The 14,228-nt window shown below is 52.5% G+C and overlaps 1 protein-coding gene across 2 annotated transcripts in view; it reads right to left on the bottom strand.

The window, feature by feature from the left end:
- map1sa (microtubule-associated protein 1Sa) overlaps window positions 1-14,228 on the bottom strand; it is a 33,197-nt gene that overhangs the window by 15,861 nt on the left and 3,108 nt on the right. For both annotated transcript variants that reach the window (XM_088622214.1, XM_088622213.1), the window contains exon 2: window positions 5,645-5,746. In XM_088622214.1, the coding sequence (XP_088478340.1) occupies window positions 5,645-5,746 (102 nt within the window). The remainder of the gene's footprint in view (window positions 1-5,644; window positions 5,747-14,228) is intronic.

Here is a 14,228-nt window from a genome sequence, read left to right as displayed (position 1 = left end):
CGAGACCTTCTCCGATTTGAGAACTTCTGAATGATCAAATCGGATTCTGCCGGGACAGCAGCTTTTCTTCTGCGCATCGCGACCCACTCCAGCAGCGCCGACGGGAGCCGGCCGCTCGGGGAGCTGCTATCCCAGATCCTCCGCACCAGCTGAAGACCGAGAGCTGGTCTAATCCTGCTTGCCAAGCCCCGTCGTCTGCGTAAGAGAGGAGGATAAACATGCAAGACCCGCCGTCCTTGTGCCTTTAACAAACAGGCCCCCCAGAAGCTCACTAACTTGCCCCAGCTGTTCTGCGCCTCTTCAGAAACCGTGCGATTACCCCACCCCCTGCCTGAGGGCCCCTCCGGAGCCAGCACAGGGAGGCACCCACCTCACCGCATTCATCCCACCCGCAGAGCTTCTGCCTGGCCTGCGTGCGTCCGTCCGCCTGTCCCGCAGCCCCGATCCGCCCAGGGAAAAGCCAACGGCTGCTCCGGCTCGCTCGGATGCAGAGACCTCCTTATTGGATTACTGCCCGATTAAGGAGGCGGCCAGGGCTGCTCGGCACACGGAAGAGATAACTCCCCGCCACTGGATTATCCGATAAACCCCAAGACAGCGTGTTCCAGCCATCCATCACCACCCGGGCAGCCGCAGCGCCGGCGATCCATCATCAAGGAGTGCCGGCGTGCGTTAACCCCTTCCTGGCCACAACCCCCGCCCTCCGCACCCACTCCTGGGAAGGACTCTCCCACAAGCCCCTGCAGAAAGCCACGTGGCAGGAAGACCGGCTGTTCTCCCCGTGCGCCGGTCTCCTCCCACAGTCCGGTGTGAGCGTGCACGCCTGTGTTTCTGTCCGCCTGTCCGGTGAGGGGCTGGCGCCCTGTCCAGGGCGAACCTGCTGGCCGGGACAGACTCCGACTCCCCCGCGAAAAAAACGGACAATTGACCAAACATGTTGTGCTGAGCAATTCGGCCTCTGGCAAAAGCCTAATAAGGTCCTTATCTGAAAAAGCAACAAGGACCAAAGGGCCTCCTGTCAACTTCTGTACCACCATTATCTACCCTGTTAATTCGGGAGCGGGGGTGATCGCAGCCCACGAGCAGGGGGCCGGAGCACGACGCACCCGGAAGGCCGCTGTGAGGCGGGGTGACGAGCTGGGAATCGGAGCAGTAGTTCTGGTTAAAGAAGTGGACCAGGAGGCGCCGGAAGGAGAAAAGCCAGGGGACCGGCAGGGAGGGAGCAAAGCGACCCCAAGCCAGCAGAGCAGCAGATGGCTCTTGTTGAGGCGACAGCCACCTGAAGACGGGGGAAAGCTCTCCTGTGGTTCACACAGCTGCCTCTTCAGACGGGCGCGGCAGGCTGACCTCAAGCGAGGTCTGACAGCTCAGCGGTGGGATCCGCTTGTGAGCGCGCACTTCTGAAGAGGCCTTCAGGGACGGAGGCCCGTGTTTTCCATGCCCAGACGCACACAGAGGAAGACAGATGTAGGTAGAAATGTGGGGGAAAGGCCACGCTCCGCTACGGGAGGTTCCCCGCTCAAAACCGCAGGGCAGCGCTCCCCGAGGCGGAACTGTTCTCGTCCCTGGCCGAGCGCGTCAGGAAGGAAGCAATAAAATGAAACACAGCTGCGCAGGAAGTTGCAAATTGAGGGGGGGAAAAAAAGTGGTGGGAGTGTGTCGGGATGGGAGGGACAGTCGAGAGGAGGACACAGGCATAAACTTTAAGAAGTTATAGGTCAGACTGAAAACCTTATGCTACCAAATGATTAAACACTCCAGCCCGGAATTTACTACCGATACCGTCAACCGCACCGCTTCCTGGCTCTCTGGCCACCGAGCTCTTCAAAGCCGCAGGCAGCACCCTGTAGAGCTCATGGCTCACCGCCGGAGCCTCTCGGATCAGTCGCCCGCCTCGCCCTCCTTCCGGCTTTCATCACTCCAGTCCCGCCAGGAGCTCGCGAGCAGCCACCCCCCCCAGGCACACAGAAAAGAAAGTAACGCCAGCCCCACCTGCCACTGCCCTGCGCTCGGGTCCTTCTGATCGCCGCAGACAACTGCGGTCTCTCTCGTCCAAGTTGCTTCCTCTTGCAGACCGAGTCAGCACTTTCTCGAGAGAACAGATCCTTCTGAAGACATGCCCCCGTGTGGCCCCACCCCCCAGCCCTCACAGGACAATAAGTCCAACGCAGCAGAGTGACGGGGGCATGGGGGGGCAGTATTAAAACTGGACCCCCCCCCCCACACACACACACAGGACTGCTTCCTTCCTGTAGGCGCCGGGCCGCTCAGTGCGCCAGCAGCCTGGCTTCCTTTCCCAGAGGGGGCCCGAGCTCTCACACTGCAAGACGCAGCCCAAGCGATCGGCTCTGCCTCGAACCCCCACAGGGCAACTCAGCACGAGTGTGGCCCCCCCATCCTGCAACACGCTCCCCCCCCACTCCGCGCACGCAGCCTCGCTGGCACGAAGCAACGCCATCCACGAGCCTGTTCCAAGGACTGGCATCTTCCAGTGAGCGCCGAGCCCTGCCCGAGATCGGATCACGACCGCAGGAGAATGTGCGCTCTCGGTAAAGACACGGGGGAGAATTTACAGCAACCGCTAAGCTGCTGATGCTGCTGATATGCACACAGTTCAAGTGGTACACAAACATGTGCCTGCAATGCACATGAAACCTTTCTGTACACAAGCTACAGCTGGCTTATAAAAACACTGGAGGCACACGAGAGCATCTCCTCCCGCCTGCACCGATGACACAGACCTCTCAGTCCCAGTCCTGCCCTCCAGTCACCACCTGGCTCCCAGCAGCGAACAGCTGACGATTTCAAGGACTCATGAAGGCCGGCTGGGTTCAGCCAGGCGAGGGGTCACAGAGACCAGCCCACACGCTGGAAGTCATCCGAGCAGCGGGCCGTGGTGGGGAGGGCCCTGCCAGGGCCAGGGACCTGACTGTTCCCCACCCGGGCTGCAGAAACCCAATCCCACGACGGAGGAAAGTAACAGAAGCCAGAGCAGGGTGGCTCTGCGCCGTGCCGCGGCGCCCCCACGCTGACGCAGCCCCCGATGAACAGTCACGGCCACGCTGCCCGTTGGCACAGGGGGCACGTGACGGCCACGCCCACCCCCGGTAGGTCTACAAGCTCTCCGATGGAGTTGAATACTGAAGCACAACCATTACCGATATGAACACTGCAAAACCCAACATGGAAACACTGCATATCAAGAAATCGAGGGTCTGTGCGACGCTTCCCAAAAGTCTACATGGTGGCAGCAGTTCAACAGATCCGCCTATCAGATTTAGGATTTTGTTTCCATTTTCTTTGATTTTTTTTAAATTGAATTAGCTGCACATTTGATGGTCCATATGCCTCTTATTTACAGGCCTAGCATACAGTACATGACCGGCAGTTGGTCACAAAGACATTCTCTCAACGTGCAGGATCATACTGCCTGATCATATACTTGCCTCTGGAGTGTATGGAACATACAGCCACCAGCCACTGAATCCACACAGCATTTACCCCTAAATCACACCTCCTCCTCATCTCACTGCCGACAGCAAGACTCGGACTCTGCTCTTCACTGGCGAGCATGAAGCGCCGTGGGGGAATTTAAACTGTTTCTACATCACAATGTCAGCTGGCTGCTCGGTCTCCCAGCGTCCGCAGCTACAGACAGGGACACGACTGTTCCCACAGCCTGGAGCACAGCGCTGTAAAAATACTGCAGCACCCATCGCGGCCCAGACGCGCTCTCCACGCCTGTCAAGGGCCGCGGCCTCAGCGTCTTGACGCAGGCTGCAAGGACAGACTCTCCATTGTCCGCCGTGGTGGAGCAAAGGTCCACTCCAACCATTTTCATCCCTTTTTTTAAAAATAAAAATGTTTTTTAAGCCCTCAGCATCAGATACAAGGATCCCATTGTTTCGTACTCTTTGCAGAAAAAAAACTCTGCAGCTAAAAAAGGAAACTTAATTCTGTTTTACAAGTACAGGCTGCACCCGGGGCGAGAAGCGGGCCTGGGTTCGGCGCTGGAGGAGCACAACAGCCGACTGAGGTCCTGGGACAGCAGGGCGGAGATTCGGAATCACGCGCAGGGAGAAGACCGGCGTTCGCTTGCGTGACCAAACCGCAAAACAGGAATCACGCGTCAACAACGCCAAAACCACCAGGCAAGGCAGAAATTTGTCCCAGAGCTCGACTAACCAAAACTTTGAATTCGCTATGGCACAACGTTTCAGACCGTTCTGACTCATACGAAGCTCTTGACATGAATTCACTTTTGGAAATTTTAGAACCAACCAGAAAGTCCCAAAATGTACAGGAGAACAACTGGAGGCGGGGTTATGGGAGATTTATTAGCGCAGCCGTGACTAAAACGGTTTAGACACAGCGAGTGTCTAAAGGCTGCTCTCTGCCGGGCCGAGCACGTGGAGTCGCAGAGCATCGCGCTGATCTAACTGTGAAAACCACCCGAGACTCCGTGTTTCCCAAGCGGCTGAGCTTCGGCCATTTTAGATTTTTAAAGTATCTTTAAAAGCAAGATGGGGGGGAAAAAAAAAAAACACAGCCAGGCCGCTTCTGGCCGTTATGAAATCCAGCGTGTTTTAGAAATGTGCTGGCAGAATAACGCTACAATGTCTTATTCCTCAGTCTGGCGGCAGCGTTCCACAAGGATTCAGTGGGGACCAGCAGCCTCGGCCGGTTTCCGCCCATTACAGCCCCGGGAGGTCTGTGACCGGGGGATGGAGAACATGCCACTCAGCGTTTTCACCTGACTGGGGCATAACAAGAGGTACGCTAAATGTAAAGAGAATATAACACTGTATTTACCCTTTCAATGAACCTAGGGATAAATTAGAAAGGGCGCCACGGTGGCACAGTGGTCAGGACTGCTGCCTCACAGCGCTGGGGCCCCTGGTTCAATTCCTGGGGTGCTGTCTGCGCGGAGTTTGTATGTTCTCTCCGTGCTCACGTGGGTTTTCTCCCACACTGGCCACGTGAGCGCGTGCCCTGCGATGGACTGGCTTCCCACCCAGCAGGTCCAGCAGCCTGCCTTGTGCCCGCTGCATGCTGGGATAGGCTCCAGCTCCCCTACCTTGGCGGTTAGGAAATGAACGGACAGATAACCGACAAGGCCGCTCTGCTGGTGTCCCAGTTTAGTGGGCTGTGGTGGAATGAGTGTGGCCTTTTGGCAGCTCCCCCTTACAAGATGGTCAAGGCTGCACTGGGAGTGTGGCAGAGTGCACCAACCACGCCATCAAACGGCGACTCTCAAAACGGACAACAGTTACAGGTGCAGGGCTGCCAGTCCACCAGGGTTCTGATCATCTGATCGGGACGACTTCTCAGACACAGAAACTTCAGAGTCAGCAAGAGGCTGGACCTCCTTTAAAGGAGCATTCAAGGCCATTCAGCTTCCAAGGGGGTGACATCACCTCCTGAAGTGGGCTCAGTGCTGTGAGAGTCCAGCTGCATGCACATCGCCGTTCAAACAGCTGAACAGAATCATACCCCTTAGAGCAGGCGTCCGACCCCAGTCCTGGAGGGCCGGAGGGAGTTGAGTGATGCGTGGTAATGCTTCACGCCCTGTGGTCACACACCCGAGCTCAGCACTGAATCACGGTCTGCCACTGTGGGCGTCTTGCAGGGCGAGAGCACTTACCTTTGACCTCCTCGGAGAAGGTGGCGGAGTGTCGCGACACGAACAGTTTCAGCTGCTCGTCCAGGTTGCAGGCGGTCAGGTCCACATCCCACGATCGGATTCCTGAAAAGGAGGCGCAGGGAGGGGGGCTGATTATGAGAGTTGACACTGGACGCAAGAAGTGCGCTCAGGACCGAGAGTTACAACAAAGGTAGTGGGTGTTTCGGAACGAGCTGGAAAACTATTCTTGGAAGCAGATTCCCTGGAAACCTTCAAGAAAAGGCTGGATGAAATTAACAGCGTAAAACACAGAAAGGAACTAACAGGTCCAGCTTAGCATCACCGACTGAGTGTTCTCATCATGCTGAAGGCTGGACTAAGAGCCAAGCCCTCTTTAGGGATGAATCTTCTCCAGACAGGGGAAAACTGCACTGGCAACAGGGACCCCGCAGTGAACTGTGATCATACTGCAGCTTCAGAGACTGGGGCCTGGTTTCCTAGATCTTCAGCCTCATTTGAACTGTGCGCTGCTACCTTGCTTTGAATAGATTTGCACATGCAATTGTGCACTGTGCAAATGTGAAAATTGTGCTAAATTCTTAAAAAATTGGTTTATACATTTCTATTGTTGAATTTTACATGGCAGCTCCACCCCAGGCCCGATCCACAGGAGCTGCCCCTCCTGGCTGCGCTCTGGGGGTGAAATAAGGAGCGAAAACATGGAGACTGAAGCAAAGAGAAGACGACAAACTTCTCTTTTAAATCTGTCTCGCTCCCTCGAGTCGCATCTCCAGACAAAGGAGAACTGTTCCTTTCTGGGGAAAAATACTGTTTCTTCTCTGATAAAGCAAGAAACCACACTGACTAATTAATACTGCCTAGCAACTTCTGCTTGATATCACAGGTTTTAAAAAAGTTCTGTAGCTTAAACTATACAGCAGGGGTCCCCCATCCTGGTCTCCAGGTTTTCACTCCAGCTGGGCTCTTAACGACTCTAGTCAGCTCCTCATTGGCTCAACTGGACGAGTTGACCAGCTTCTCCCAGCTCTTCAGGCACTATAGAGAGCTGGAAAACCTGGAATGGCCCCTCCAGCACCAGGACTGGAGACTCTTGACAGCACACAGCTGAAACCCCCACCCCCCCGCAGTGGAGGCTGGGGGAGTTTAACTGGATTCACCCGCAGGCAGCAGGTCCAGACAGTCACGAACTGAGAACAACTTCCCTTCAGCTGTCGGCAAACACCGGAACAGCAATGACTGAGATCTCTGCCCTGGAATCACAGGAATAAACAAGACCGACTTCAGCAAACATTTCCTTCTTAAAATGTTGTCCAAGCAGGAGGCCAGGGTGGCACGTGCGCCAGCGATCAAACGAACACGACAAAGCTGAACCCACTGACTCGCCGGACTGCCACACAGCAGCCCAGGGAGCACAAAGACAAGCGGCCTAACCTGAACACTTACTGCACATGTTTCAGCAACTTGAAACACACCAACCATTAAAAAAATGAAACCAAAAAATGCTCCGTCCTTTATTTTAAGCTACATTACATGCAGGATAGCTCAGAATATGACCTTTCTATTTTCAAAGTGCACACAATATTGTAGGAACACTCTTGCACTGTAAAGCTTTTAGATGAGGGACCCGTCAGCTGAGACAGGGAGAGAAACCTTTCTAACGTCTGAACATGTTTTGTTACGTAATGCTGAAGACCGTAATCAAACGCACGTTTTCTAAACAACCTGCAACATTTCTTTCTGAAAAAATAAGTGCTTAGGTATAAACAGATAGTTAATGGGATTAAAGACAATTTAAAGCTTCTAATTTAGACTGAAATGATGGTGTTCCATTAAGGCATTTTAGAGAACAGCAAAATCTACAATTCACAGTGAACAAGATGTTCCAGAGGACCAGGGATATCTAAAGGCACAAAAAAGCTTTGTTATTAGGTTTGTATATTCAAACCATACAGACTTAGGCTCCTGTTCTTCACAGGTTGATAAGCACATTCCCACAGGCGAACAGAACACCTCTGTGGTGCCCTGAACAAGCAGGCCTCAGTCTTCCGGGATATCACTTTGCAATCGTTGGATCCCACACGAGAAAGAGCATCCAGGCTAACCGAGAACTGTGGCAATCGCACTGATACGCCACAGGCTTGTTTCCTGCAATGCAGGATGAAGTCCCACAATTAAAAAACAAATTGGAATCGGCAATTATTTTATTTACACAATACGGAAGAGCCAATAGTGCGTTGTTCTTCTCACATCATCTTGCCACTCCTTACCCTACAGCCCACACGCAGGGCAGGAGAGAGCAGCAGCAGGAGCAGGAAGTGCAGGAAGACTGCCCCCCATGACCCGCCCACCTCCCGCCTTCGAGCCACTCATCTTTCAGCACGACACAGGGAGCACCGCCCCACAATGGAAACTCAAAGCTGACTGGAGGAGAGATGCGTCGCTCGCCAACCTGGCAGGCTGCAGGGGGCGCCGAGAGAGCCCAGGCTAAATAAACCCACCCTGGCTTCGGCTGCACTCGGGCCGTTACAGGGCAGTATTTGCCAGTGACGTAACCCAGGCTCTAACCCGCAATCCAAGAGCTGGTCACGGGTTCGGGGAGAACCTGGACAAGTCTGCACCACGAAGCCGCACGAAGTGAGAGTGCAGCGGCGCTGTCAGCACAGCGAGTGTGAAAATAAATGCAAATAAATAAAACGCGGCTCTTTAATAATGAAGGGCGGTTTACTGCCTCACTGCGAGCTCCTTCTAGAAAAGCTGGTCTCTGGGGCAGGTGGGATCTCCCAGGATCTGTTAATTGGGGGAAAAGGGGACAAGGACTTGTTTAATCAGTGGCCTCTCCCCAAGGCCTCACACATAACGAGTCCCCAGGCAGGGCACCGCTGTCGTTGTGCTGTTGTTGCACTTACAGAACAATCCTGCTCGACCTAAACTAGACGCGTTATCATTTCCTTCAACGCCTCACTGAAGCAGCAGGACGCAGCGCAGCCAGCGGTTTCATGTGGGAAGCCGGCAAGCCAGCGGACTGGGACAGAACTGGGAAGAGCGCCGCCTCGTCGGCATTCCTTTCCTCTCGCGGCCCCTGCTCATCTGCGCCCGTGCCGCGTGGCGCACGCATCGGCAGCAGGCTGGGGGTCCGGCAGTGCCGTCTCCGGGAGAGAGAAGAGTTTGCCAAGCCAGCTCTGTCCGGCTCTGTCAAACCCAGAAACTGCCAAGCCTGGGAGGTTTTACCAGACAGGAAAGCACCTTATCCAGCAGGCCGGAAACACATCTGAAGTGCCCAGCATTCCACCAGCTGTGCACAGCGGCACCCCCTACAGGCAGAGAAAAATCCCACAGACAATAACAGACGTTGCACAACCCACGGTCACACTGCAACGTCCGGACCACAGAGAGACGCCCGAGATCCCCAGGAGCCCCCAGTTACACTACTGTCCCTCCTGAAAAACACACCCGAGAAGTATAACCTTGTCATTCTCCTTTACTACGCTTCAAGAAGGCAAATATTTCTTTCACGTTTTTCCCCCATGCGCTCCTCAGTGGAGGATACGGCCTACATCTGATACATTTCTAAACGTGCAAATAAAAGGGCTGATCTTCAGGCAACATCTTCACCACTCGGTCCTTATCGGTTGCTCCTACCACTGAGGAGTTTGAGAACCAGCAGCCTCTCGCCCTTCTTGTTGAATATTCGTTGCCGTCTGCAGCAGAGTCACCCCGAGCTCCCCTGCTGGAGCCCCCACACTGCAGACAGATGTTTGTTTAATGCTGGTGTCTGGCAAACCTCAGCTGCTCGTTTAAACCATCTGAAAATAAACTCGCAGGCTCTGGTGGGCCGAGGCACAGCAGCTCTTACTAAGGCCAGTGATTCTTCTCCAAGGGACTGAATGCGCTGGCATGGCAGTCTGATACTTACTGAATCACAGGATATAAAATCTGGGAATAAAACTGTTCTTTCAAAGTCTCGCAGCAGATTGAACCAGACCCTGCTGCACAGCGGAGCTAAGGGACTGGAGCTGTGCCCTCTTTATTGGCAAAGAGCAGACAGTTAATGAGTCACCTTGCTGAACAGGTGAGCAGGAACAGGTAACACTGCGCTAGCAAGTCTCTGTGGGCGTGTCTCTTCCCAGCCTCCACTGCCTGCCAGGACAGAGTAAACAGAGGGAACGGACTTCGGACACGCACTCCGAACCCCCTGAAGACGGCTCAAACCCCTGCCCACCCCCTCGCTCAATTATCTGCCCAGGCCTTCCTGTGAACGCCACTCGCTGAGCTGAGCACAAGCCTCCCTGCAGCTCTTATCATGCATCAGCGGCTGTGTCACTCAGACAGGGCTGCAACTCCCATCTGGAAGGCGATTTCCTGAAACTAATGTCCAAACGAGTCCGGTGTTTTCAAATATCACATAGCTTTGATACCAATAACAAATCCCATTTGATGTTTTAAGAGCTGAATGCAAGTTTCCCAAATACTTCCCAAAAAGAAAACTGAAACCAGTGAATATGTCATTAAGAACAAGAGCAAAAACAAGAGACCGTTCTCCTCCAGTACCAGGGTTGGGATACATGGGGGCTAGTGATCTCCTAATCTAAGGCTCAGATTCAGGCAGGAGCAGAGTCAGTGTCATGTGCACAGACAGGAAGTCGACTGTGATGTCATTCTGTTGGCTGTCTGGAGAAAAAAGGAGGAAGAGAACTAACTGCCTGAAATTAAACTCAGGTTCATTTCCTTAGCTAAAAACTTCAACAGTAACACAGGACAGCTCAGGAAGCACAAGAGATCACAGACTGACCAGTAGCCAGTTACATTTTCAGAAGAATTTGCGCGCTATCTCAAGTGCAGTTAACATGAACAGTCAACAGGCCATCGATGCTGCACACAAGCTCAGTCCGGTTTGCATCCAGCTTTGGCTGAGGAATAGCCGGTTCACAGCACACCTGAGCTGCACAGCGGCCTTGGAGGTACCCTAGATCTCCAAGCGAGCTCCGGCAGACTCCTTACCGTTAAACAGGACTGCCTCACCGTGATCAAGTGCTCAAAGTCTTTTCAAGAGCAGACAGACAATCGGCACAAATCAGCGCTTCCCAGTCACTCGTTGAGAGATCAAAACAACGTTCATCAAGACTGCAGCTCCAACACGAGCGACATTCTGAAGCCTAACCTCGCTCAGGCTAAAAGCTGACAAGTGTGCAGCCTTAATCTCTCCCAAATCAGACAGCTGACTATAAACTATAAATACCTTCATGACAGACCTAGTTTTCTACACAAATGTAATACTTACAATTTAGCCATATGAATCAGCATGACATTTTGCAGCTGTTAAATTATTTCTGTAAGGATTCTTAAAAACTCAGTTGGATAATAACTTGAAGTGGTCATAGGAAGATGATACATTTCCTATTATTTTGTTTCTTCATTTTTCCACAATCTCTTAATCAGTTGTTTCATCACCTTTTTTATCCATCTGGAGAACAGATTCTTCTCTCCCTCAATCACAGTTTAAACATGAAGACTGTTTATGAAAACCTCATCTCAGATTTGTGAAAACCTTCCTTCCAAAACTTTCAATAGAAATGATCACGGATGTTAATTTAAGGGGAAAGAATCTGAGGAATAAAGAACTTTAGATTCAATCAATGCACATTCAGAAGGGAATCACCCCAAATGCACAGCATATAACAACATTCAAAACAGGTAAATCAGGTAAACCTTTGCTTTCAGATTACAGGGAACCATACTGACAAGACAGCATCAAGCACATTATCTACCTTTATGACGGTTGGATCTTTTTAGTGCTCTAGAAAGCTGAATATACTACGTTAAAGATCCATTACTTCTTAACAGACCAAATGGATCGTCTGCAAATCTCTGCTGCCTTAAACTAAACTTTGGACTCACATCCATCATGCTCTTTACTTAAGAACTACTTATTCAAAGAAGCTTAAACTATCAAGACGCAGCAATCCGACAACACGAATATGATTGCTTGGGTCTGGATTAAACAAGCCTTCAGGCGCCTTGGCCTCAACTGGGTAGAAGCCGCATTGCAACACGATATCCTACAAAGACGACGAGTTCAGCATAAACAGCAAAGCCCTGACAATGGGAAAATGACAGCTAAGGGCTTCAGTGAAGCCCTCTCTCCCCTCTGTCAACACGCTCCGTTTCACAGCTTAGGAGAATGACCATTTTGTGCCTAATGGGTGAAAGGATGTTTCTTAATAACAAGAAAATCTTTCAGAACATTTCCCACAAATTCACTGCGCATGCAACATTCCATCGAGACAGCTTTAGTGCTGCAGAGAGCCCAGTGAAAACGATGCTCTCCGAATGCCATCTGGGAGACTGACGTGCTTCGGACACTGCACAGCTAACGCAGAAGCAGAGTCAGGCTTTTAAGGGAAGGGTGTGCATGCTGTTCACAGCAGAAGGCATTTGGAATTGAAGGCATTTCCTGCCAGCGCTGAGCGATTCGTTCGCTCTGCCATCCTTCACTTCCAGGAGAAACGGAGGCAGGAATCAAGTGGGAAACCTGTCCGTGTGGTTCTCTCCACACCTCTCCCGACAATCCTGCAGGAACTTCAGACAGGTGCTTACCCACGACGCCCACGTTCCACCCACAGACATGGGCATATGACCTAACACCAGCCCCAGGCCAGTGGGTCGTGCCCTGGAAAGAGCAGCACAGACAAAGGCAGGACTTGAAAACCTCCAGAAACGCCATCAAACACTTGCCCTTCAAGCCTATGAGATCTGTAACTTACATTTTCACCTCTGCATTACTGACTGCTTTCCTGGCTTCAACAATGTTTGTTTTCCAGGAATTCCAAGCCTGAGAGAACCGCGATCCTTGCGGATTTTCTTGCAAAATATTCACTACATAAAGTCTGCAGCCAGCGCCACAGTATTGCCTATACCCAGTTGAACAGAAGACTACACTCCCTTTCTGTACCAGAGGAGCCCCATGGGAATGAAAATAAACATACTACAGTCATCCAGAATTGGAATTCCGACAATCTGGATCAGATTTTAAATACTGCTTTACCGTTATCATTCATAGTGACTAAAAAATGCAGATTTCTGCCTTGAATGCTGGTATCTGCAGCCAGGGCACTCAGAATGGCTCCACAAAAAAAGCCCGAGGTCATTTTTTGTTTTTTTACAAGAGTTCTTCATACAGTCATTGAAAATTCCTTCGGGCGGCATATTAGCTCTGTGCTTCGCATTGCTGCCTCACAGCACCGTGGCCCTGGGTTCAATACCGGGGTGCTGTCTGTGTGGAGCTTGTATGTTCTCCCTGTGTGGGTTTCCTCCAGGTGCTCCAGTTTCCTCTCCCACAGACCAAACACATACTGGAAGCCTAATTGGTATCTGTGAAAACTGGCTCTGGTGTGAATGTGCATATGTCCGTCCGCCCTGTGATGGGCTGGTGTCCTGTCCAGGGTGAACCCTGACCTGTGCCTGTTGCTTGCTGGGATAGGCTCCAGCTCCCCGTGACCCTGACCTGAAGAAGCAGTCTGGAAATGAACGGGTGGACGAAAATTCCTACTGTCTCAAGGTTACAGGCAAGACGTCTTGAGAGACGATTCCCGAGTGTCTCCGCACAAGTGCACATCCTGTCCCCCTGGGTGAAGGTGCTGCCGATATTTCCTGCCAGTTTGTGGGGGGACTAAAAACGTGTTCGCAGTGCAATTCGAGAACCCCGTTTTCTCCCCAGCCATCTCAGCGGGGTGTGCAGGACCTCAGACGAAGCCGAAAGCGGATGTCCCTTCCCTGGGCTGGACTCCGGACTGCTCAATGACACCCTCATGTCCAGACTCCCCCTCTTCCGCTGGGGAGAGCTGACAGGGCCCCCGAGGCCCCTGTGGGGTACATACCTTGGGGAGAAACCCCACCCCGAGCTTGACAGCAACTCCGACTTTAGGCGTCGCCAGTTTCGGAGGCGAGGGGGTCTAGCGCACAGGCCACGTCTCTGGAGGTCAGTTCTTCCTGGAAAAACACAGCTGCCGCTCAGGAGGCGAGGCCCGTCGTACCCACAGCACGGCTCAGGAAGGGGCGAAGCGACCCGGTCCGCAGACCCCAGGCCCGGACGCCGGAGTGTGTGCTTTAAACAGACAAATCCCTCAGGGCGCACAGTGGTGAAGTCAGCCTGAAGCCCATTACCCTACGGAGAAGAATCACTGGAGCGCCCTGCATGAGGAGCACTGGGAACACGCGCCAACTCCCAGGGGTTTTATAAGGTAACCTGGGAAGTTGAGAACCTTCAACAACTCATCCCTTAAAACTTGCACTAACCTTCCCTAAACCCTGCTGCTCGGCAATGCACATCAAGCATCATATAAAATAACCGTTCAAGCAGAGGGAAAGTCAGATCGTAACTACATCACCACTCGTTACCCTGTGGCACGTTCATACAGAAGACTGACTGAATCAGAGCAGTAGGGGTGTCTAGCCCTGGTCTTGATGAGTCTGCTAGTTTCACCCCAAACCAGTTCTTAATGACTCTGCTCATCAGCATAACTCTCCCAGCTCTCCAGGGGACATTGGTTGAAAAAGACCTGGAAAACCCGCAGACACACTGTCCCTG

Source organism: Lepisosteus platostomus, chromosome 27 (genome assembly GCF_059453375.1).
Source record: "Lepisosteus platostomus isolate fLepPlt1 chromosome 27, fLepPlt1.hap1, whole genome shotgun sequence".
NCBI lineage: Eukaryota > Metazoa > Chordata > Actinopteri > Semionotiformes > Lepisosteidae > Lepisosteus > Lepisosteus platostomus.
The sequence above is the reverse complement of the archived record's forward strand: the minus strand, read 5'-3'. Positions and strand labels throughout refer to the sequence as shown.